This window comes from Plasmodium inui, assembly GCF_000524495.1.
Source record: "Plasmodium inui San Antonio 1 unplaced genomic scaffold supercont1.1, whole genome shotgun sequence".
NCBI classification, from domain to species: Eukaryota; Apicomplexa; class Aconoidasida; order Haemosporida; family Plasmodiidae; genus Plasmodium; species Plasmodium inui.
The window spans coordinates 527,647-554,113 of NW_008481835.1; the positions used below are offsets into that span (position 1 = coordinate 527,647).

Below are 26,467 nucleotides of genomic sequence, written 5' to 3' on the forward strand. Positions count from 1 at the left end.
CAGGAGCTGACATCTTTTACGCGGGTTTTGTATTTGTTCAAACTGGTTTGTGCAGTCAAAATGGGATTCTGTCGCAAATGCCACTTTTGAAAACGTTTTTTCAGTTTTTTCAACCTTTGGGAAGTTTAAAGCTTTTCAGCAAGGGCGATTTTGTTAAATGGTCACACTTTTGTGAGTTTTTTCTACGTTTGAAATTTCCTCAATTTTGTTGCGAATTATGCATATCTCACATGCTATCATATCATCCTGTGGATTTTATATTTTCGTATCCCTGTTCGTTGACGTGTTTTTCTTCCCTCTAAAAGGGAACGTTTTTTAAAAAGAAAAATTAAATTTTTTTTTTTTTGCGCCAAAGTTCGGCAATAACGCCGCAAAAACGTGTACATAAATATATCCAAATATAATTTTCCAGTGGAGTGTATAATGCGATGCTCCAATGGAGTTATTATACATCGCTGAATGGATATGTGGCCCTTCACCTCTCACGGAAGGAGGCTCATGTAACATATATATATGTACGTAGGAGTAGCCTGGTCGACGGGAACCACCCTTCGCGCAATTGCTATAGAGAGCTCTCTACATATTATGCACGTTACAAAAAAGATACACAGAAATGCAATCACTTAAATTTGGATAAAAAAAAACATTGATATGAAAGTTTCCTTCCCTTCCTGTTTATTCCATCCCTCTTTTAAATAAAGAACAAATAAAATTTTTTTAAATTAATCAACCTTTTTACATTTTTAATGTACGTTAGTGAAGCCAAAGAATTAGACTGCGATTGGGGATCCCCTTAGTCACTCCAAGGGAACAGTGCGAAAAAGCGGTAAAGCAAAGGGAACACGCCGTAACGTCATACGAATACAATATCCCAACATTATCCACGTATTACGATATGCGCACAAAATTGCAAAAAAATAAAATGCGCAAAACGGGATTCACCTTAAAGTAACGCGGGAATAAATTCATTAAAGGTTTTTTATAATCAAAAGGGAAAGCAATTTTTTGCAGGTTCATATGAACGAACAGGGTTTTGGAATAAATTCTTTTTCTTCTTTCTCCCATAGCTCGTAATACAACTTTAAGGTGAAGAAAAAAATGTTATTTGTACTTTTTTTTAAAATCCACGTGTTATTATATTAGATGTGCACGCCAACTTGTTCTCGCAAACGCACAACCTGTTGTTACGGCATCGGGATCAGACGAATGCAAAAGGGGTCTCTAAACTGCTGAGCGCCCAAACTACAAGGCGGCCAGGTGGGGTATTCCCGAATTGCAACTCATAATGTTGCACGGGCACATCTTTCTTCAAGCGCAAATCCGTGCATATGGTCGTCTCAGCCGCGGGTTTAACACTCGTTCGTTAAAAACAAACGAACGCCCAGCTTGCCCCACTCGGATGGGTTTTTCGACCCTGTGCCCAGTCCAACCTGTGAATGCATCATGTAGGAAAAAATGGAAAAAATGTGAGAAAAACAAAATATATTATACTGTCCTGCGCAAATGTAACAAACGTAACGAGAGCATTTCGCGCAACGCGACAACGGCTCGCTGTTGCGCAGGAGGGCTTCGAAAAGATGCCGCGAAAAATGTGATGTGCCTGAAGTTGTGTGCTCCACTCATTTTGCCTATTCACCGAGTACAGCGCGTCAAAGTGCGAGACGTGAGTGCGGACACAACTTTACAGGAACTCTGTTGCACGAAGCTGAGCCGCCCCCAACGCTTCAACTCCAGTGTAGTGCACACCGACGAGCGTGGGAACGGATCGAAACGACCAGTCGCGCGAAACTCACCTTCATCAGGTAGTTGTCCCTAATGTCCACGACGTTCTTCTCTTGACACATGTACAGGGGGCAATAATAAATATCATTGTCCTCTTTGCTGTTTTTTTTTAACACAACTTTAAGATACACGGTCGGAATGATGAAGTACAAATTGTTATTGTCCGTCTCCATTAACGTCTGGCTGATGAAATCCCATTTGGCGCCCTGCAAAATTAACTTCTTTATGTAGATGCCCTCTTCGATGCTTCTGCTCTTGAGCTTAATTTCATCCGACTTGTTAATGGAAGTAAATTCGAACGTGATTAAATCATGGCTGATGTCATTCTTTTTGGAATATTCATATAAAATATATTTTAAGACACTTCTGGGGTTACAAAATCCACCGAGCCAGTGAATTGCCAATGTCCCGTTGATGCTCCACTCGTTTAGCTGGTTTACTCTTTCGTTTAAATCTTCAAAAAAGGGAACTAGACTTTTTTTCGATATGTAAAAGGTCTTCCAGGAGTTTGGCACTAGTCCGTCGCTAAGGTATCGGATGGTTTTGTAAATTTGTTTGTTTATCACGGTTTCGCCTTTGAGCGCTGCAGGGGATTAAGCGGCGGGGGAGTGAGAGAGGCGAGGGGCATTTTGACCTGGGTTAGCGGTGCGTCGTGCACGGGGGTAGATACACCGAGTTAGATGTACGGGGCTGGACCCACCGAATTAGATGCACCAGGTTGGATGCACCACGTTAACTTAACTGCTCCCCTCATGACGTACCACACTGCACCTTCGCTATCGACTTTCGAACCCTGCGCAGAAGCAGGTTGTGCTTGTAAATCTCCTGGCACATGAGGTTGGCGTAAAGGTACTGCTCCTGCATGCACTGTTTCTTCAACAAATCGTCCACATAGATCTCGTGTGGCATGCCCTGCAGAAGCATCTTCGTAAAGGAATACACCTCCTTCTCATTAACATGATTCGATCTCACATTCTGGAAATGGTATTGATTGCGGTGTAACGAATTCACGTGAAAGAAAAGAGAAACAATTCCTTCCGAAGCAATTATATTAAAAGGAATTTCAGCACATGTCTTTTGTCCAAATATCTCTACGCTATCGTTATGTGGAATTTCTTTAAAGTAATTGTTCAGCACTTTCTCATTCGTCACATCGTTTGGGAGGTAATAATTGGGGCAGCTAGAAAATATATACTTCCCCTTAAATATATTGTTGTTGAAAAATTCCTTTGCATATATATTTAGGAGCTCTTTATCAAAGGAGTCATTAATTTTGGATCCATAGATAATGTCACAAATGTAGTAGTGGAAATAAGGCCAGTAAATTTCTTTAATATTTTTGTTGAAGAATATCTGCGAGATGTACTTACTCAACATGATATCCTTATTGTTGAAAAAGTAATTTTCGCTGTTCCATCCGAAGTTGTAAAACTTTTTCCTATTGTTAAGAATTGAATGAAACCAGAACAAACTCAGCATCAATTTTTTATATTTGTTTAACTGGATGTTTTTATTTTCTTCCAATTCCCATTGCTCCTTGAACAAAATGGATATGCTTTTCTTTATATTGGGCGTCTCTTCAAGAATGACGATGATGCTTTTCTGCAGTAATGCCGTTGGGAATTCCTCACTGGGCAGGGAGGATAGGAAGAGGCGGAAATTTGGGTGTACTCGTATCTTTCCACGGTTGCTTCTCTCCAACAGCGGGATGTTTGCCTTCGGGGTGTTCCCACCCGAGTCGCTTCCGTACTCCTCATCTATCAACGCCCTGTAGGGCAACGAATCGGCTTCTTTCCAATTAGACAGCTCGTCCATATCCCCCCCGTCTATTTGCACATTTTCCAGGTGGTCCTCTCCTTCTGTGGCGGCGTCCCTTCCTGGTTCTTCCAATTTGGAGCTTTCATCCCGCTGCTCACTCTCTGTGTTGGTAACCCCAGCGGTGTTCACATCAGCGCCAATTTCATCGGAGCTGCTGCTTAGCGTTAGACCCGACGTAGAACTGCTGCTTAGCACATTTTCGATAATTTTTGCTAGCTTATGCAAGTTCTGAACCGAGTTGTGCAAATTAGAAATGAAGAGGATGTGTCCCTTCTCGATGGCATCCATCAAGTAGTGGTACACAAAGTGAATGTTCTCACTGGTTAGGGTTAAATTTTTCAACTTTTGATTATTCTCAAGAGCGTAATTATACACATACTGGAAGGGGTCAAAATTGTTTTTGTAAATAATCGTCAGAGGGTCAATACCATTGGAGGGTCTCAAAATGAATTCGAAGTTCATATGGTCTATCTCAATATCGTTGTACGAGACATTAGCGTACACTAAATTTTCGATGGCTTTGTTTAACCTGTCTGGCCTTAAAATTTTGATGATAATTAATTTTTGGAAAGAATTCAAATTAAATTCCCATTCGTCTGGAAGTACATAATTTTCTACTTCCAGAAAATTGAACCATCTTCTCCATTCTCTGATGGACTTAACAAATGAGTTAATAAATCCTTCGAAGTTTTTCAGCCTCTCAATGTGTAGCAGGTATTTCCACTTCTCTTCACTTATCCAATCGTTCCCTGGATTAATAACATCTGTAGATTGATCCTCATTTGCTGCTCCGCAATTACTGTTTGTATCATCATATTCTGAGTACTCCTTAAAATGGTCCTCCGCTTGATAATCATTTGGCATTTTCCTATTCGAATTGTACTTTTTCTTTTTGCTTTGCTTTTTCCTTTTGTTATTCATCGTGTTTGAGTTTTCGTTCAGTTTATCTGTTTCGTCATCATTGTTGTTCTTTTTGTTTACCTCCAGGTTCGTCTTCCCTTCCGGTTCGGTTCCGTCTTTTTTGGGTCCACTGCTGGGTCCATTTCCCTTCGTCTTTTGCGCACTCTGCTGGGCGTGCTCTCCTCTTTCGCTGCATTCCCTACCGTCCGGGTTTTCGCCTTTGCGGTTCGAATCGTCGCAGTTTTCATCATCACCGTTTTGGTCGTCCTCTGCCGCTTCCGCTTCGTCATCTTCGTCTTCTGGCTCTTCCGCGTCTTCCTCTTCTTCCTGCTCGAGTTCCTCCTCTTCCGCGTCTTCCTCTTCCTCCTCATTTTCGTTCATATCGTCGTTCTCCTCCTCTTCCTCCTTCTCCGCCTCCGCATAATTGATCGAATCCGAAGCGTCTTTCCCTGCGCCGGAGTTGTGCACAACACGGTGTGCCGCTTTTTTCTTCTTTCTCTTAGTCCTTTTCTTACCCGTGCCTGTACCTGCGTGGTTATCCCCCTTCCCCTTTTGGTTATTATCCCTGGTGAGTATCTTCAGATATTTTGTGTGCACCTGTTCACCACTCGCTTCATTGCCAAAGGTGAAGAAGTCGTAATCCTCCTGAGAAATTTTATTTTCGAAGACCATAATTTTGCACAAGGAGTAGAAGACCAAAAAAAGGTGGTGCTTGTTGGCAAGGGACACTTTAGTATACTTCAAAAATTCAAAGAAGAAATTGTTGAACAGAATTTCTTGCCTCTCCGTAGTAGAGCTAGATGAAATTTTTTTATTTTTTTTGAATATATTCATGCAGTAGGTAAAAAGGGAAATAAAATGGTCTAGCGAAAATTGATAATAATTATTGACATACTTCAAGTCATTCAGTATGGTAAATAAAATAGCTACTTTTTTGGCTAGCTTCTTAAACATATTTCTGTTCATGTTCATTCTGCTAAGGGTGTCATTCACTTCTTCTAGGTCTCGGTTTTTTTCATCAATTTCGGACTTGGATTGTAAGAGAATATTAATCAGTTGGTCATCTTCTGTGATTTTCTTTTCACTTTTTGTTATATGTTCTAGTATGTTGTTTTCTAATTTGATGATTTCTTTTTTCACTCGGATTAGACGCATTAGACATTCTTTGTTTTCCTCTTCTAAGTTTTTCTCCTCATTCATAATGATCACATTTAGGAGAATGTTGTCGAGGGACTCCTTGTTCAGGCTGAATACGATAACCGTGGTGAGTATGTAAAAGATCGAGTCCAGACTGAAGCAGTTTTTGTTAGACACTAGGAACAGCTTGAAATCTCTGTGGATGTTTATTCCGTCCAGAAGCTGCAGCTTCATTCGGTAGAGTTCCTCCTCGTAGGCCATTCTGTCGATTCTGCCTTGGCCGTTGCCTATGTTGACGCCGTTAACTGGGCCAATTGGTCCAAATGCACTAACTGCGCCTCCCCCGCTATTGTTCGCATCGCCTGTATGACCAGCCTGGAAATCGCCCTGAAGCTGCTTCTTCCTCTTAGCGTACTCCCTTATGAGCGCGTCGTTTGCAGATTGGCATTGACGATCATCCAAGAGCGAACTGTTTTCCCTATCCAAAATAAACTTGTTGTATTTCTTAATGGTTAAAAGTAGTATGTCCTCCAAGTCCTCATTGATGTAGTTGATCAGTAAAGACGTTCCAGTATTCATACAATGAATGATTTTAAAAAATATGTCCGAGGAATGAAAATCAGAAATAATAATCGATTTTCTATTATTGAGGTAACATCGTCTAATCCAATTGGCCGCCTGGTAGTGAGGATCCACTATCAGAGTGGCGAGAAAGTTGTTGTTAATTAAAATCGAGTTCTCCTTCATGTATATATCGTTAGATAAAAAATTGGATCTAAATTCCAGGGACTGGATGGGATCGATAAAATAATCGACCACGTTAAAATTGGTGTTGACAAAAATGTGGTTGCGAATCAACAAATTGAAGCAGGCATCATAAATTAAAAATTTCCGATCTTCATAATTAAGCAATCCAGTGTAGACCAGAAAAAAAGAAGACAGAATTGACTCCCCATATATGCTCTTCCTAATCCGTTCATTATCTTTAACGTATTTTTCCCATCGGTTTTTTTCGTCCATTAAATTGAGGAAGAATTTCTCTACATTTTCTATCCTTTGACAAGATTCTTCATATGACCTGCTAAGTTCGTCACTCGTTTTGGTGCTTTCATTATGTTGTTCCTGCAGGTGTAGTAAATTTTTCTCAATTTGGCTAAGCTGTTCCATGGTTAACTCGAGTTCCTTCCTGTTTTTGCTTAGTAACTCTTCAGCAAGCTGCAGGCGCAGCCTCTTGGGTGCTACTTCCCTGTACACTTGTGCGTACATTTTTAAGGCGTGAACCCACATGCACAGCGCACCAGTAGCAGAGGAAACCTTCTTCACAGCTTTGGGAGAGTATATCGGATTTTTGGTAAACTTTTCAATTTTTTTCAGCGTCTTATCAGATATGGAGTCTTTATCGAAAGATTTTAATTTGTTTAAAAAGTTTGCATCTCCTAGTTCAATTTTCGCTTGTTCCCAACTGGGCGTTTTATTCAAAATTATCATAACGATTGATAAAGTTTGCATGACAACGTCGGGTGGTTTTGTGTACGCCTTTACTTCTGATATGCTTTTTTTGTCTAACTGTTCAAGCGACTGAGTGGCAACTTCAAGCTCCGGAATCGCATTTTGTAAATCTTTCCTCGCATCTTCGGCTAGCTTTTGCGTCTCCATTTCTACACTCGATATTCGAATGCTATCTTCCTGTATTTTTTTCTTCTTGTCATTAGATTCTTGTTTCTTTTCCTCTATTTCTTTGAGTAGTTGGGTGCATTCGGTTTGCTTCTTCGATATGTTTTCCTTCTGCAGACTTAGCTGAATTTGCATTTCTTGAATTTCGTTCCTCGCGTCGGCCAACTTGCTCAGCGCCATGTTAATTTTCTTCTCTTGGTTATTCGTTTCTTCAAATTTTTTCTTATACAACTTTTCGAAGAATTGTAAAAAGTGGAAAAAGTGTTTAAAATTGATATACTTTTGGATGTTCAGTTTGTCTTGTACAATTTTGGAGTTTCGGATATATTTTATATTATTCTCTGCGTCATCTTCATTTTTATTTTCCCCATCTCTAGCGTTTTCTTCCGCATCATCGGTAATTGTCTTCTTACTCTGCATCATGGTCTTCGTTTGGTTGGAATTCATATGGCAGCTTTCCTTGGTGTTCATTTTGAGGCTGTTCTTAATCTCCATGGATTGTTTGTTTTCCTCCAGTAGAGCACTTTTCGACTTGGTTAGTGTGGAGTTCTTTTCGTACCTTCTATTCTGTTCATCCAGCTTGGGGGCCCCAAAATTTTTCTCACCTGCGTTCTTACACCGATGATAATCGCTAAAGTTTGTGTGACTGCTAAACTCGTTGAGGAAGAAAAAGTTTTCTTTTTTCTCCCTGTTTAATTTTTCTTCCAAATGGTGTAGGACACATTCGAACATTTTCAATGCCGTGTTGTGCAGCTTGCTAAACACGTCCACATTTAGGTTATTCCTCTTGAGCGTCTCTTGTGCAATTATGTCATATGAGACATTTTTCCATGAACAGAAGTAGTTGACAGTCGACTGCTTCAGGATAACGTTATACTCGTTGGATATTTTTCTAAACATTTTACTCTTCAGCGTGGTAAATAAAACGTAGTGATAGTTTGTCTTAATCAGTTCCTCCACCATTTCGCTTAGCGTGTCGAAGTTTTTGAAGCCGATCTCATTCTGCAGGAATATGTTTTTCAAGTACGCTATTTCTTCACTGTTAAATATGTTAATTATATTGACGTTGTTGTAGAGCTCGTGGAGGAATTCCAAAATGTCGTCACTCATGTTATCGTCCAGGTAGTACAGGACGCACCTTTTTTCCTTCTTATAGCAGTTTAAAATGGCTTCTTTGAATTTTTTTATGAAATAATTACATTTTAGTTTTTCTATTATGGACACGCCTTTGTTTCCGCTTATCAAGTTGGGGTGAAATTTGTTCCCTTCGTTTTTGTCGAGAACGGGTGTATTCTTCTCCACCGTGTTTACCACGGTGTTTACCACAGTGTTTGCCACATTGCTTACCACAGTGTTTACCACATCGTTTGTCTCATTTCCCTTTTTGTTTTTTCTCTCTTCTGGGTGGCACTCCCCGTGCGAGTTGTCTCCCCCGTTAGTTTCCCCTTCAAGTTGTGCTTCCACACCTAACTGTGCTTCCACACCTATCTGTGCTTTCACACCTATCTGTGCTTCCACACCTATCTGTGCTTTCACACCAATATGTTCTTCCGCACCTGTTTGTGATTCCCCTCCTTCTGATGCGTCATTAATTCCTTTTTCTCCGTTGACCTCGCTTACGTGGCTTCTTGTCCTCTCCTCAGTGTCCATAGTGCCAACTAGAGGTGGGCCGTTCGCATTGTACCCACCAACATCGTGTCCCCCATCGAGCAAGCCGTCCCCACTTTGATCACCCCAGTTTCTAACATTTCCATTTCCATAGTGGAAATTTTTAATTACATGAATTTTTATTTGATATATAAAACAGGCAATTAAGCAGCACGTGAACTTGCCGGGGCCGCTGTCTCCAATCGATATGAAGTGCTCATTTTCGAAGAGAAAGATTCGGGAAAATTTGCATATATTTATCATGGCCTCTTTAAAGAGTATAAAATTTATGGGAGTGCAAATATTATTAAAATCGTTGTCGTTCCTGCTCACGAGTGCGGCTATTTCCTGGGACATCTTCTGCGACTTGTCCAAAGAGGCATTCATGGGGTGCTCATTTGGCTCGCCGTTCGCAAGGTCATTTCGCTGTGCATCGAGGAAGGCATTTGGCTCTCCATCCGTGAAGCCATTTCGTTCCTCATTTTCATAGTTGCTTCCCCCAGTGTAGTCATCCGCGTGTTGGAATATCTCATATAGGCTGTTTTCCCTGGAGGTGGGTGGCCTCTTCGCGCTGCGAGAAGGAGTGCCCTTCTTCCCGGAGCCCTCCGCGCGGGCGTCACCGACGTCTGCCTCGTGATTTTTGAAATACTCGTTTTTCTTCTTGTCATAAGGGCACAGAACAAAAGTGTTGTAAGAAGATACGACTCCCCTGAAAAATTCGATGAGGACATTTTCATTCGACACAGGTTGGTAAAAGAAGTAGGGGTTTTCATTTTTCGTATCGTGAAAATTATAGGAGCAGAAATAAGAGGTCTTCTTCTTAGGAAAAAGGTAATCATAAACTACGTAGAATTTTTTATGTAGTATATTTTTTAAAATGCTTTTAAATTTTTTCCTTTCATTTTTTAAAATTAGTTGATCCCCAAGAGAGCGAAAGCATTCATTAACCCAAAGTCTGAGTACACTTTCTTTCTCTTCATATATGGGAGCCTCCGAAAGGAACATGCCTTTCATTATTTTAAATAGATGCTTCAAGTGGAAAAAGTAGTGATAGCAGTTTAAGTTAGCTTTGAAATACTTGGCAGCGTCGAAAAAGAGTTTTATCGTTGATGAGGAGAGAGGTTCCGCCAAATTTTTTATCACTTCATGGAAATTAGAAAATTTATGTCTTAAGAAAACGTGGAAAGTATTTTTCATGCATGCTTCGTCCATCTCGTTCAGATGTACCACGTGTAGTCGGTTGATCAATTTCCTGTTAAAGGTGGAGGCACATTTTCTGTTATTTCCATATATCAGGAAGAAAAACAAATTTTCCACATTTTTAATAGACCCGTTGTCCTTATTATAATACATGTTGTAGTCAATGAATTGGTTTAGGAACTCAAAGACGCTTGTGTTGTTAATAGAGCTTCCGTTTTGCATCTGTGGATTGTCTCCATTAGGGTTGTTATTCTTTGAAATGCACTTCCTGTTTATGTTGAAGTCGAAGAGGGCATTCCTTCCGCTGCCCTGATGGTTGATGCTACCATCCGAGAAGTAGTCCAACCCACAAGAGTCATACTTTTGCAGATTGTTCAAGTCATCGAGGATGAAGTAGAGACACTTTTTATTCCCCACCGGTTTATATATATTTCTACACTTCTTTTCGACATTCATTTCAATTTTTTTTTCCAGCTTGTTCGAATTGCAGAGCTTCGAAATGAAGGTGTAATAACTGGATATGTCTTCCTTGACATAGGGCAAAATGTTATATTTCATGAAGAACGTTTTTCCGCTAAATTTGTTTCCAATCAGAAGGACATTCTTTTTGTTGTACATTAAAATGTTGATGATATTTTTTTTCCTTAACGATTCTACATTTTCTATAAATATATTGTCATTGAACTTTTGGTGAAAATATTTCTCTTTCGTTTTTTGCGTCCCATTTTGGGTAAGATTATCCTTCTGGTTGTAGATATCTTTCAGGGATGACTTATTATAGCTCTCTATAAAATTGTCATTGAGTACATTGTAGTCCTCCTCATGCTGTCCCTTCTCGAAATTATTCTTTTCTCTTTTATTATTTCTATAGGATAACAAATTATCCGAAAAATTGTTATTTGAGAAGCTGTTATCTGAGAAATAATTGTTCGATATATGATTTTTGCTGTACGTGTTGAAGAGGTTCGAATCTAGGTAGTTATTATTCGAGTATATATTATCCTTGGAGTAGTCACTAAACATGTCGTAATTGTCCAGCAGGCTCGCATCATTCATATTATTTGCGTTTGTGTGTATAAAATTGGAGTGATAAGTCTGATAAACGTTCAGTGTATTCTTATTATGGTTGTCACTGAAGAGATTGTTATAGTTTATGGTGTATTTGTTGAAATTTTTGCTAATGTGCAAATTGCTGCTGAGAAACAATTTGTTAAAATCTGTCTCAGGGTTTATCGTTTCACTCAGCTGATTCATGCTCATATATTTCATGGAGCTATCATTTTTGCAAAAGTTGTAATTGTCGTAGGAAAAAAACTTCTCCTTCACATTCGGCAAGAAGTTATGACTCGTGGTGATCAGCTCATCCCATAGCACCCAGTTAAAGTTGTTCTTACTAATTATGTAGTCAAAAATGGTATGCAGATGGGGGAAGCTGTTGTCTATGGTCTTGATCAGGAGGTCCAGAGACTTCTTACTTTTGGGGCATAAAATGTTGGAGAAGGTGTAAATAATAGATTGGAGAAATAATTTTTCTAGGCATAAAGAAGGGTTCAGATTTTTTGGGAAATTTTTATCGTACAAATTGCACAGCATGTCGTACAGCTGACAGATGGATATGATAACATTTGCGTCACTCACGTCCATAATTAGGTTATATTTATTCCTCTTAGCATTCATGATTTTTTTTATATATTTGTTGAAAAATCCCTGGACCAGGTTTTTTTCCTCCACATTGGGAAAATTGCTCTGCAAGTAACTTTCGATCAGCCACTCGTAGTTAAATTCTTCCTCATTCATGTACACAATTTTGGATCGACTTATAAAAGAGGGGGCAGAATTTTTTAAATTTTCAATCTCAAAAAATATAAAGACATTATCTGCAAATTTTATTCTATTTCCGTTTATTAGCGTTAGCACTTTGTTTTCATCCAACAAGGAGTGCAACGGTTCAGTCGTTAGGATGTCCAGAGGTCCATCCAGGATCAACCACTTCTCGTTCAAATTGTTATTATTCTCGAATAGCCTTTTCATTATTAAGGACAAAATTCCATCTTCGTACACCTCCTTCTCCGGGTTGTAATACCCATACAACTTCTTCACATCTGTCGACATAGGGTTAAAGACAGTTATGTCTATGGAATAGTCATTCGTGTGAATATTTTTCTTATACTTGTTTCCAAAATCGAGTAGTGTCGCTGTCGAATTTTTACTCTGCATAGAATGTGCGATGCTAATTTTGTTCAATGTTTTAACACTTCCGCTGAGGCTATTGTGGCTGGTGCTGTGGCTGGCACTATTGCTGCTGTTATTTTTGCCCATCATGTTTGCGTTCCCCTGATTTTTGTATTTATTAGAGAAGAGGTTGACCGGGTAAAGCAAATTATAACTCTCGTACGTCCCCTTACTGTTCAGCGAAGCATTCGACGGGACGTTATTGATTTGGTTCATATAGTCAAAATCGTCCATAGTGCGATTTATCTCACCATTGTTGGTGGTTCCATAACCACTGTCGTAGGGGTGGACTTGCCTGACCTTCCCCTCATGGGATAGGAACTTCCCATCTTTGTTATCATCCTCTCCCCAGTTTAGGTCACCCCCTCTTACAACGTTCGCATTTCTTACAATCTCGCAGTAATTTTTGAAAATATTTATAATGCTCGTTTTCCCTGTGCAAGACCTGCCCACTAGGACAATTCCTTTATTCGTTTTCTTAATTTTGTGCAATTTTAAAATGCTATTTATGTAGTAATCGTTTATGGTATACCCCATGTTGCTCATAATGTCTGTTATAATTTTCACCGAGAGGTCATTATTTTTGTTCTTTTCTGTTTTTTTCTTAACTAGTGGGAATAATTCCTTGAGGAAATTGTAAAAGATGTCCAGATCGTCTTGCAACAACTTGGATTCGTTTACCTCCACCATAGCGTCGTATATAATTTCCTCTTCACTTTTTATTTTATTGTTTGAGATAAAATCTTCGGACACTAAATTTAAAAACTTCTTTATTTCTCGCAAGTCAATGATGTACTGTTCCTGCTTGGACAGAAACTCGTACAGTAGGCTATAGCAGATGTTGATTTTTTTGGACAACTTTTTCGCGTTTTTAAATCCAATGGAGGTTAGAGAAAATTGGCAAATGAGATGAAAGTTGGGGGGCTTAAAGGAGAATTCCTGAATTACACTGTTGTAATTTTCTAGCGAGTACAAGCAGTTGTCATTATTTTTACACAGCGTGAGGTAGATGGAGCAGTTTTTTTTTACCTTAATATGTTGCCCTTCGAAGAAGGCGTGTCCGTTGCATGCTGGGGAGTGGCAATCCAAGGGGGAGCTTCCCTCGGCGTTGCCACTTCCGGCATCACTTCCATTACCGCTTCCATTGGTATTCCCCTCCTTGTGCGCCTCGGAAAAATCCCTCGACTTGCCGCAATCGCCGGATTTATCACCCCCTGCTTTGTTCACTGGGGCTACAAAATTCTGCGCCTTTGAATTTACCCTCACGCCGAATTGAGAAACGTCCTTTTTCTCCTCGTGGGTGGATAAAACTTCCTGTGTTTCACTACAATCTGTATTCAATAAGTGTTTGCCCAGCTTGTCTCCACCGATGGTAGGTCTCCATTTCGCCATTTGATGGTAAGAAGATATGTCCTCGTAATTCAAATATTCCTGTTGACCGTCCGCGCAGATACTGTCAAAGTGCAACTTCTTCACGATATGCTTGATGCACCTAAATTGTTCAACCACGATAACGATTACACTTTCGTCTATTCTGTTGAATTCGTCAAAACAGCACCAGAATCCTGACTGCAGGATGCCTGATAAAATATTTCCTATATATTTGGGCGTGTTATTGTTGTTGCAATTTATGGAAATGATATTTGTCCCAAAAATTCTGCTAAAATCTTTGATCGTCTCACTCTTTCCAACACCGGTTTCTCCTTTTATAGCATTCACAAAGAAGTTATCTAAAGAAAACAAGCAGGAATAGAAGCACTTCTCGGTTAAAGGGGTGATGACAAGCCTGTTTGTATTTCCTTGGTACTCATAGGCATATTTTCTCTTGTTGTTAAAATAGTGTAAATATAAGGTCATGGATTTATTTATCATCAGATTTATCGTTTTAAGGTACTTGAGTTGCTTGTTATTTTTGTTGACTAGATCAGTTGCGCTTATATTATCTGTCTTGAGGGTATCCTTCGCAGCTATGTTGTCTGGGGATTCTCCCAGGTGATCTTTTGCGGGTTTATTTCTCTTGGAAAGGATTTCTTTTTGGAATATTTTAGCTTCTTCTCCTGGTGGTTTCTTCTGCTCCACTTCTGCGTCGGCTTCGTCTATGTCGTCTATTTGGTCTGCCTCCTCCCCCTCGTCCGTTTCGTTTGCGTCGTCCGCCTCCTCTGCTTCTCCCGCTTCGTCTTCCTCGTCTGCTTTGTTCTCTTCCTTTTCTTTTTCCTCCTCCATCGCTTCCCCTTCTGAGCCTGATTTTACTTCGTCCCCTCGCTCCTCCTGCCCTTCATCTTCGTATTCATCTTTTTCCTCGTCCGCCTCATTTTCCCCCTTATCCTGCCCCTCCTCCTTTTCGAGGGGGTTTGCTTTCCCAATGTCTTTAGCGCCTCCCTCTGAAGAAGCTTTTCCAATTACACTTGATCGGTTGCCAATTTTCCTGCCGCCTTTACCTTCAGTGAACTTTTCCCGTTTCGTATATTTTCCCACCGCAGTGGATCGATTTTTGCTATTGACAGGTTTGCTCACTGGGAGGTGCGCTTTTTTCTTGTTCCTCTCATTTGTACTGGTTTCTGTTGTTGCGTTAGACTCAGTCGCCCCGATGGCGGAACCTGCCCCGTCACCGACCTGGGTTGCACCTTTAACGTTGGGCAAATCCTGCTCTAGATCATGCCTACTGATGTCCTTTTTGTAGGCATTTTTGGAAGCACCTTCTGCAGCCACATAGTCTGGCTTTTCCTCTACATAGTCGGATGAAAAGCTTTTCTGAAAATGGGAACTCTGGTCATACTCGTCCTCAGACAAAATATATTTCAGCTGGCACATCCACAAAAAGTTGTCATTGCATTCTATTTTATTTTTGATCAGTTTTTCTGCGACATCTTTGTAATAACTTTCGAGGATGATCAAGGCGCTGATTTTGATGTAATTTTTTTTATCCTTGATTGTTTTTATCAAATCTGTGAGGAAGAGTAGCTCCTTATGGTTTTGCTTCTTCATTTGATTTACGAAAATGTGCGATCCTTTGTTAATCTGAATTTGAAAGTGTTCATAGTCGTTGGTAAAATTGATGCATTTGCTGGCCAGAACCAGCTGCTGAGGGTTATTCAGGATCCAGTTCTTGAGATTTTTTTCTTTCAGTTCTAGCTGTACATTTACTAAATCGAGCTTCAATGTTTCGAAGATGTTTTCCTCCAACTTGTTTAGAATAATAGTTGAGGATTCATAATTTAGTTTCATTTTGTTGTGCAATTTTATCTTTTCTCGGTATTGAGAAAAGATATAAATGTCAAAATAGGAGGAACAGTTATTTTCTGCGTTGTCTACATTTGAGATGCCCTGCTCATATGTGTTTGGAAAGTCCTCCCTTTGGAATTTATCCTTAATAAAATTGGAGGTACTTTTATGAGTCCCCTTTTTGTAGTTAAAACTGACGCTGCTTTTGTTGTAATCGTGGGCAGAAACAACATACTTTGAGTTATTTTTTTGAAAATTCGTCTTCCTTTCTGAGGAAACAAATTCGATAGAATAAATGGAGGAAAATATTTTCTGTATTTTTTTTTTCAACAGCATTGGATTTTTGTATATGCCGAGGATTTCTAGAATTTCTTTATTGGATAAGAAGTAAAATCTAGGGAAGGAGCTTTTCTTCTTCTCCAAATAACTCTCCAAAGATTTCTCTATAAAGTTTAGCTGCTTCTGTATTTGCAAAAATATGCGCACATTGTTACAGTTGTTAATCTTGTCCAGCACATACCCATTTTGGAAGCTCTTAATCATTTTGACAAATCTCTGGTTGCACAAGTTGTATTGCTCGTAAATCTTATTCAGGTGTGGCTTCATTTCGTCGGAAGAGGACAAAATCGATTTTAAGTATTCATTTTTGTTCTGAATGAAAAAGACAATTTCTAGGTTGTCATATAGGTTGCCTAATATTCCTTCCCACTTTTCCGTTTTTTTTAGAAAATTTATGTCAAAGTTGTATATTTTGATATTATTAAGAAGGAAGAGATCTTCATTGATGTTATTAAAAATCTTTTCTGTATCCTGGATTAGCAGAGAAGATTTACAATTCTGTATGGACAATTTCATATTTTCGTATTTGCTAATGATTTTTTTTAAGTTATTTTCTATGAACATTTCTTTCTCTGCGTTGTTATAGAGGATAGTGATAAACTTTATTTCTTTATATAACTTCTGTTCTATGATATCATGTAGGGTGATGCTGCTGAGGTTCCACTGGACATTTGTCTTCAGTTCTATCTCTTTAAAGTGCCTATACTTCATGCACTCATTTGTTAGTATTTCCACAAGTATTAGTGAAAACTTGAGCTTTCCGACGTTGTTTTTTAGCTCTTTGTATATCTCCCAGGTGTTCCTTCTTTTCATATTTATTAAGAACTGCTCGAAGATGTCCAGAAAGTTCGTTTTTAGCTGATTCAGGAATGATTTTATGTTTAAATTTTTGGCTTCCTGAGCAACTATCTCGTTACCCTTTCCATATTTTTCCTTTTCTGCATTTGTCTCATCCTTTTTGTGTCCATCGGGATGGAAGCCGCCTGAGTAGCTGCTCTCCAGTTGGTCCGGCTCCCTATCTATCTCTCGATCTTGAGAAATATCCAAGTCGCTTTCAGATGCCTCCTCTTTCTGTATAAACCCCAGCGTGTCGCTCAAGTGTTCCTTTTTATACTCCCTCACCAGTACAAGCAGATCGTTCACTATGTCGTAGAGGAAGAATATACTAACGTTCTTAACAAAGTCGAAAACAGTTTGCCAAAATTTGATCATCTTCCATATGCTCTTCAAATGATTCAAGTCTACCTCCATGTCATTTATTTGCTCGTCGCACACGTCGTCTATATTGAATAGGCTTATTTTGTTCTTCAGTCGTTCCTGCATCTGCTTGATGTTTTTCAATTCGTCCTCATAAAAACTGATCATGTCGAGGACCTCATTGGGGTTATTGTCAATACTTATTGGCATTTCTTTATAAAAAACTAACTTCTTTTTTTGCCATAACTTGTTAAATTCGTTGTACGCATTTTTAATTTCATTTTTCATTTTTTCTTTAGTATCCAGATACATGGTTCTACTCTCTTTCAGTAGCGTTTCAAATTTATTGGACAGAATGGAAGAGGTCTTCAATTTCATTATCTCATCTTCGTTTAATTCACCTTTTAATTCTATGAGCTTTAAGTAGTCTTCTTCTAAAATCTCTAACTCCTTTTTATGTGTTTCGTAGTTCCTACTGCAGTGCTCCAGAAGGGCGTTGTGTTCTTTCAGGTCGTTTATGTCCATTGCAGTTTTGAGCAGATTGTTGCTGTTTTCTTTAAAGAAGGCATACAGCTCTTCTAGCTTCTTTTTGCACTTTGCGCTTATGTAATCCAGGAATAGGTCTTTATACTTTTTGAAGTCCGCTAGCAGTTCTTCCTTTAGCGTGCTAAGGTTTATTTCGATGAAGAGAATGATTTCCTGAGAGGGGCAGAAGGAAAAAGTGTTGTCACAGGGGTGTATAGAAAAGGCTTCCCTAATGGGGAAGGAGCGGGAGGGATAACACTCTCGACGTAGCAGCGTTGGAGTACACCCCCGCCGCATTAAAACGGCAAAATTTCTGTGTGTGTTTGCAGTGCAGCACATCAAGGGGTCTATTCCTTGTGTCTTTCCTCCTCTCGCTGATCTGTCTGGTGGGATGTTCCTAAGCGCAACGTGTGCCCCCTGCCCCGCACACCTCACTCGCTTAATCTCCTTCGTCACCCCACCTTGTCGATGTCCTGCTTTATATTTTCCTCCAAATTCCTGAACACGTTTATCTGACTGTAGACGTACGTCATGGTATCCTCAGCCGAGTGGAGGCTGTGCAGCAAGTCGTCTTCATTCAAGCTGAGGAGCTTCAAATTGTAGTGCTTGAGCCACTTTATTTTTTCTTTCAGCTTCTCCATAAAGTTGACGTAGATGTTGTTAATTTGACTTAGAAGTTTGCTGCACTGGTTATTATTATCGTTTTTCTTGAGCTGATTTTCCTTGTCGTCGTTCTGTATATCCTTATCATTCGCATTTGTAGTGCTGAACGCGAAGGCCAGTTTTTTCTTTACCTGTTTTTGTCTATTTTTGAAGATGACGACACTAAATTTGGGGAAGCTAAAAAATATGTCGGACGCTTTTTTGTAAATTTCGTCGGTGAGATTTTTGGCAGACTGGTGGGAAAAGTCATAAACGAGTTCTTTTTTGCTATTTAGTGTTACATAGATTTTAAATAAGGGGTAATTCTCCACTGCGTCGTTGCTAATTTTATCAGTCAGTAATTTGTAGTAGTTGTATAGAGAGACCTTGACCGAAATGAAGTACTTCTCCTGGTAGTTCCTGTCAATATTCGCAATGTAGCTCTTGAAGGCATTTAAGCTTTTGTTTGAATATTTTTCAATATAAACAAGACTTTCTTTCAAAATTTTAACAATGTTACTGTGTTTATTTTGTAAAATGCTTCTTATCCCCTCGATGTTGATATTCTGGTCCTCCTCAAACTCTTCCAGTGTGTAGGTTCTTTTATCATCAATAGCAATGATGGAGATCTTTTCTATCTCGTTGAGAATATCTTTTATTTTTTCATCGTTCCTTTTGAAAGTTGCAATGATCGATTTTATGTGAATACACTCATTCAGGAAATTGAACAGCACGCTCAACTTTATGTTGTCCTTATTCCAGTTGTACTTAAATATGGTGTTCTCAATATTGCAATACATGTTCCTGAGGACGTATTCGAATATTTTGTATTGGTCGCTGTTCAGCATCATGCAGATGTTGTTGTAGTTTCGGACAAGTCGATTTACATATTCCTTGCACGTTTTCAGTCTCTCCTCATGAAAAGATATTTCGATAATGACATTAGGGAGAAATATCTGTTCGTCTTTAATCTTTAGCCAAATGTTCACTTCAGAGAGTACTTTCTTTATCTCTATGTTGTATGTGCTCTCGAGGTACTTGTCCTTCACCTTTATCAGAATGGAGTTATCCAACAGCGTGTTAACAAGGGAGTTATTCTTCTTCGATGCAATTGTTTTTAACTCATTTATCCAAATGTTATTAATCTGTTTTATGTAGGTATTTATTGAATTCTGCAAATCGTAGTACTTTTCATAGGCAGCTTCTTGTTCCTTTACCTTTGGTAGATAAAACAGCTTATTGAGCTTGTCAAAAGTCCGATGCAGCTTTATGCTGATATTTTTGGCGAGCATGATACAGGAAGAGTGGTATTCATATCTGATGTTGTAGGAGAAATAGTTGAATGGGTTCTCCAGAAAATTGGAAAAATGCTTGGAATACGTGTCTACATACTTTACAAAATCATTCCATAAATCGGCCACCTTCTTATTCATGAAGGACTTGATATTTTCTGTGATCGCTAGGGTGTAGAATTTGTCAAATAGAAAAATGGTTGTTTCGAAGTTGATGGAATTTTCAAGTGATATTTTAATTAAGTTGATGAATATACTTTCTAGCACTTTTATGATTTCCTTTGTCTTTTTAAAATCGGTGCTCCATTCGTTATTCTTTATGCTCAGGATGTCGTACTTTAGATTTCGTATTCGATTTAGCTCATTGAAGAAGGTGGATTCAATGTCATTGAACCCTTTTTTGATTATGTGATAGTGCTCGTAACTCAGTGTTTTTATGTCTTCCTCCTTCACGCAGAACAGGAATTGCTCGCACGCGAAGCAGATTTCTCTCAAGTCCTCGCATTTCTGTTTGAAGGATGTTATCTGCCAGGGGGGGGAAGTGAAAACAATGATGAGCAGAATAACGTAAAAATGTCATTTGGCGTAATTGTAGTCGACAGAAAAGGGGAATCCACCCTCAGTTGCACAGTATAGCGAGGCACACGCAAAAAAAAAAGACCAAAAAAGAAGAAAAAAAAAGCCGAAACACAGGTAGGTGTCTACCCTCAAAAAGGCGCACTTACATTGGATAGATTCATCTGGCGCATGATAGGATCGAAGGGAAAATTCCCCTCGTTCGATCGGTTAAACAACACATCCATCAGGTAGTTCCAGTAAAACACGATGTTGATGCACTCGTCTAGCGTCTCGGACAATTGTTTAACCTCCCTAGTGTACATCTTAGAAAGGTCGATATAATTATGCAGCTTCTTAATGAACTCATTTAAAAGAAGCGTTATCAAGCTGTTTATCTGATCCGAATCTTTGTAATATTTCGAAAAAGTAAAAATTAGTTTCAATCTATTTACAATAATGGGCAAAATGTTGTACACATGGTCGATAGAGACATCGTCATCTAAATTGGTAAAGGGTTCCTCCAGAATTTTTAGCGCCTTCATCTTCTCTCCCAGCTTCTCGCACTTCTCCTTTATCTGTGTCATCAACCCATTGTACGTTTTTATATTCGCAGAGTTATTCTTCTCCAAAACGCTTAAGATGCAGTTTATTGTATCTAAGTTGAGTTCTTCAAGGAGGTCCCTTAAAATGCTGTGCTTTTTCTCTACGTCGGAAATATACTCACTCAGCGTCAGGTAGTTTATTTCTTTGTCGTAGATCTGCGCAGAGGGGGTAGGGGTAGAGGGCACACGTATGCTCATGCAGAGCGACTATAACAGAGGCAATCCTCCTGTAAGGTACAGCTTTTTTTTGGATTAGAAAAAATGCATAACGTCGAAAATGTTGGACTAACCTGTTTATGTGTGTACCATCTTTGCCTAATTGTCCAAATGTTCACAGGATGGTGAAGCGAAGCTACTATCTACCCAGGGTGAACCCAGTTTGATCTCTGCCTATGGTGAACCCAATTTACTGTCTACCGATGGTGAACCGAAGTTACTCGCTACCTATGGTGACCCTAATTCAGCTTAAGAGTAGAGGCGATCCGTATGTTAAAAAGTTATATAATAAAAATACATCACCCCGACGGAGATTTTTCTTTTTTTTTTTTTTCTTTCTCTCTTTCGCTCCTAACGGTCTTACATTGCTAAACAACTTTTGGATGTCATTAATCCAGTGGTCCACCAAAGTTTCGAGCAAATGAATATAATTCTTGTCATCCGAGAACAAATGAATCTCCTCGACTGAAAATTTCGGATAGTAAATTAATTTGTTTTTGGAAAATAACTGTGTTATGTACGTCATAAATTCGATAGTTGTGATATTGAAGTCGTTTTGTATGTTTATCGGAGAGCTATTTTTCATGTCCAGCATAGGTATAAAGACCCTGTCCATTAAATTTAAAATGTTTTCCTTTATTTTGCAGTTCACCTTATTGTATAGTACCACGCTATCTATATTGTCGTGTGTTATTTTTTTGCTATGAATTTTTAGGAACACAATGTATTCATCAATTGTTTCTTCTATAATTTCGTTGGAAAAGTCAAAAGAGAAATTTAACTTCTTCTCCTCGTCACACTCCATCAGGTATATAAACAGTATCTTGTTACTCCCGTTATGCAACCATTTTTGTACCACCTTGTTGTAACTTTTATTCCATAAGCTCTTAAAGCTGTACTTTGAAAAACTTATTTTGTTCTCCATCCATAGGGTTATAAACTCTTCACTAATTTCTTCCTCCATTTTGTAAATTTTTTTTCTTTTTTTAAAAAATCAACATTGACAAGTTGTGAACTGTTTTTTTTTTTTTTTTGAAGTGCAGACTAGTCACACTGCATGGCAACATATGACTCATTTTAGAAGCTAGCCGTGCAAAAAAGGTGTGTGTAATTATGAGGGATGCATTTAAGTGTGTTTCTATAAAGGGGCCTACACACGTGCGTAAACAGACGCTTGAGCGAGCACCTCTCCATTAGCCCCCTTATACTGACAAACGTGTAGAAAGATGCGTGGCAAGAATGGGGTGAAATCGAGGGGAACTCACATCGCGGGGCACAATATTAGCAAGTGTCAATTTTGCCCTCCAGTAGCGCGCGCAAGAGGGGAAAAAAAATTGACGAACTAATCTCATGTACCTTTATTAAAGACACAAAATGAGATTGAACGTGGAAGCTACTTAAACAGCGTATGAAGAAAAATAAATGTTCGCCATCTTGTCATCTAGGTAGAAATAATTGGAAAACTCCCCCCATGTACTTCTTATCACTTTGGGTCGGTATTATAAAAAATTTCCTCCAGTACCGTTATGTGCTCCACGGGGAACACACGCGTGGCGTTTTTTTTTATTTTTACACATGAACAGGGGAAAAAAAAAAAAGAAGTGAAAGTGGAGTAGTAAAATCAGCAAGTAAAATCAGGAAGTAAAAGCGGAGCAGAGAAAAGACTCTAAAATTTGCCGCAATGCAGAGCGGAAAAACGATAACTGTCGCTTTTCTTGCATAAGCGTAAATTCACTAAAATGAGAAAACCCTCCTTAAGAAATAGATGAGGCAAACTGACCCCTTTGACTCAATTTCACGTAGCCACGCCATGTAAAATGGCGAAAGTTCAGCTAGACAAATGTTAAGAAGGTGGGAATGAGAAATACTGCTCGGAGAGATGAAGCTGTCAAAAAATTTTAAACAGTCGTGACAGTCGTTTGGAATGTTGTGCATAGTTATATGTCCATACATTATATGCACATTCCATTTTTGTGAAAGCAAAGTACATTGTTCGTTTTGTGAAGAAAAAGGATTATGGCGCGTTTTCTTATACGCCTACAGTAAGGAACGAATAAAAAAAAAGGAGTAGGCCAAATTGGAGCCACGTTTTCTAAGGCGCTACATCCAGGGTTATAAATCCGTAAAAGCGGTGAAGTCGGAATGTCATTTTGAAGCGTTTTAATTACTTTATCCATCGCGACGCAGGAAAAAAAAGTGGAAACAGGAAATGATAAAAGGAAAACGCTGCAAATCATTTCCAAACGAGAGCCAAACGTGGTAAAAGTTGGGACATGTGCGTTCGCATTCTTTTCGTCTTTCCTGTGTTGCAACATCGTTTTGGCATTTTCTTAAATTGAAGCGTTTACCATTTTGTTTTGGCTAAGGGGGAATACAAATCCCTCCCTTCTGTGCCGCTACCCCCTGTTGGCAGTAGCGGAAAAGTGACCAAGACAATGTATGGGCTGGTAAATTTGATGGAGACCGTGCTCCACCATTTGGTCGTTGCAAAGATGGGCACTATTATTCACCCATGCATGCATGTATATACACAAAAAATGTTGCATTGAGTGCCACAGTCCATATGCCACGAATAGTTAAAAACTAAAAAAGAAGGCGGAGTTTACAGGAAGGGAATAATTTATCCATTTTGGTAGATATCACTTTTTTCTTTTTTTCCTCAAATAAGATAATGTGTACTGTGCTGTAATGCAATATAATGTCAAAAAAGTCAAAAAAAAAAAGAAAAAAAAAAAAAACGCACTCTCACATGACACTGCCAATTTGACGTTGTAACTGCATTTTAAAGTAACGCTCACTGCTCAAAATGAATTTCTTGTTCTCCTTTTTTGTCTTTCTCATTTTTAATGTTCGTCCGTGGGTGAAATCTGCAAAAGAGAATTTAAGGGTATCCAGGTATAACACGGCAGGTAAGTGTTAGATGCGTGTGCGCACAGATTAATTCCTTATGAAAAAGAAAAATATTACATAAAAAAAAAAAAAAACACTTTCCTGCTTCCAATTGTCAAGGAATTTCCACCATCATTCTCAAGGGGGGTTACATGAACAGACAGTAAACACGCAAAATGTCACTTTATATTACATCATCTGATCGGTGCACACGAAAGATGTGCGATGAGTTCCACTGAGGCACGTGTCATTTAGAAATTAGAGCGTTTCAAGTTTGAAGTTATATGAATATGACTAATTCTTTTCCTCTTTTTTTTTTTTTTTCTTTTTTATTTCTTCCCCCTTTTTGATCTACAAAAGATTCATAGGAGAAATATGGATTGGAAGTCCCCCCCAGCCGTTCAAGGTCCTATTTGATACTGGTTAGGAAGAAAAAAGGAAGAGCACTAAAGGAAAACCAGCACATTTGCACATATGTAAATATGTATATTCGTATATATCGATAAAACGCATAGTGTGTGTCTAGGCAACCACCTGCAAAAAAGGAGCATAAGCACGAACATAGACACACATTTTTTTTTCTCTTCTTTTTCCTGTCAAGGCAGTACAAACTTGTGGATCCCATCGAAGAATTGCCACACGAAGGCCTGTCAGAGCAAAAGAAAATACGACCACAGAGTTTCTAAAAATTACAAATTAGTCCAGAAAAAGAACCCCGTAGAAGTTTTCTTCGGAACAGGCAAAATACAAATCTCTTACGTTTCTGATGATGTTCACTTGGGAGACATTACGTAAGAAACGTGAATGATGTACACACTTTTCAAAAAAGAGGAGTATAGTAAAATAAAAAGGGGCCCTATGGCGTATATCCCTAAGTTGGGCTAACTTCTTAGGGTGAAGAACCAGGAGTTTGGAGTAGCCAGTTACATATCCGATGACCCTTTTTCGGATATGCGTAATGAAAAGAGAGAGAAAAAAAAAATAACTACAGCGTTGAATTTATTCTTAGTTTCTAACCCGCTGACACATGCGAAGAAGCTTCTCTAAATGACTTTCCTCTCTTTTTCGCGTCCAGAATTCGATGGCCTATTCGGCCTAGGCATTTCAGATGATAAAAGGAGAAAAACGTTGATCTATGACAACATACCAAGGGGTCGGTCAAAAAAAAATGTGTTCTCGATTTATTACCCCAAAAATATTGGCGACGATGGTTCAATAACCTTTGGGGGATACGATAAAAAGTGAGGAAAGAAAAAAGGAAGAAAATTCGAACCGTCACGTGCTTAAGTGCACATATAGGTGCGAATATAGTAGCATATTTCGATGCACATGTAGAGGCACATTTTAATGCACACTGTTGTCACGCTTTCTGCTCCCCCCTGTTAAGATTTATCCAACCCAACGAGAACATCGACTGGTTTGACGTTTCGTCCAGAAAATACTGGGCAGTCAAAATGGTAATCTGAGCAAATACTTTATAAGCGTAAAAATTAAAGCAACGGAAAATGATAAAGACTTGCCTCCAACCTTGTGTTGTAAATACAGATAGGACTGAAAATCAATGGCGTATTCCTAGACGTGTGTTCCAAAAATATAGGTGTGTATAATAAGGCGATGAATAAGTGGGCAACCGGAGGTGTGACATTATAACGTTTTCTTTAATTCATCGAGACAATTCGGGGGTTATAATTTCCTTTTTTCTAATGTTAGGTGGCTACTGCGAAGCAGTCATTGATACAGGCACGTCGAGCATCGCTGGGCCCAAAGACGGTAAAATGATGATCTCATTTGCGTTATTCTACTTTCTCAAAAGTATCATCATAGGGAGCTTTACATAAAAACTTAAATGCACACTTTACAGACTTAATTCTGTTAACTAGATTGCTAAACCCTAGGAGGAACTGCCACAACAGGGAATTACTAAAAAAATTTTCTTTCCTTTTAAGTGATGAAAATGGTAAAAGTACATTTTTGAGGGAAAAAAAAAAAAAATAGCCGCGTTAGAAAAAGGAATACCATAGGGGCAGTTATATATGCTTGTATATCTCCACATATGTGTTTGTGTTTTTCCTCCCCCCCTTGACAGGCGAACAAAAGGAATACGAATTAACGCCGGAGGATTACATAGTTAACTCGTTCAGAGTCGACCCTGTTTTGAAGTCTCCCTGCAACTTCGCCTTCATGCCAATTAACATTTCTTCGGCTAATAGATATTTATATGTACCGACCGTAGACAAAACACATAAAGGTGTATATGTGAAGATGTGTACTACATACGTGTGTGTAAATAGCAGAGAAAATGCAGCGGGGAAGATGCATCAGTGTGAATAAATTCTTCTTCTTCTATTTTTTCCCCCCCCCTTCTGCAGATTCTTGGACAAATATTCTTGCAAAAGTATTATGCAATATTTGAAAAGGACAAAATGAAAATTGGTAATATTTAAGAGAACCTATAAAATTCACAAACTTGGGTTCTTTACCGAGCCACTTTGTGCACGTAAGCACGTGCACATATTCTCCTATGCCTGCGCATACGCATATCCTTATTGCACTAAATGAGAGTGAATGTCCCTTTTCCGCTCTTTTCGGTTCCCC

At 38.9% G+C, this 26,467-nt stretch overlaps 2 protein-coding genes across 2 annotated transcripts; one reads left to right on the forward strand and one right to left on the reverse strand.

Moving 5' to 3' along the window:
* Nucleotides 1–1,349: 1,349 nt before the first annotated feature.
* On the reverse strand, nt 1,350–21,947 carry C922_00124 (hypothetical protein; the record flags this gene model as incomplete). The annotated part of the gene is made up of 8 exons (XM_008815741.1): nt 1,350–1,430; nt 1,794–2,365; nt 2,544–8,604; nt 8,650–8,777; nt 8,868–17,847; nt 18,135–20,132; nt 20,333–20,923; nt 21,348–21,947. 8 exons carry the CDS (start codon nt 21,945–21,947, stop codon nt 1,350–1,352), a joined length of 19,011 nt encoding a protein of 6,336 aa, XP_008813963.1.
* Nucleotides 21,948–23,789: 1,842 nt separating this feature from the next.
* Nucleotides 23,790–26,316, forward strand: C922_00125 (hypothetical protein; the record flags this gene model as incomplete). The annotated part of the gene is made up of 12 exons (XM_008815742.1): nt 23,790–23,892; nt 23,993–24,035; nt 24,233–24,294; nt 24,474–24,663; nt 24,766–24,827; nt 24,948–25,113; nt 25,260–25,329; nt 25,418–25,469; nt 25,583–25,642; nt 25,734–25,829; nt 25,959–26,101; nt 26,242–26,316. 12 exons carry the CDS (start codon nt 23,790–23,792, stop codon nt 26,314–26,316), a joined length of 1,122 nt encoding a protein of 373 aa, XP_008813964.1.
* Nucleotides 26,317–26,467: the final 151 nt, after the last annotated feature.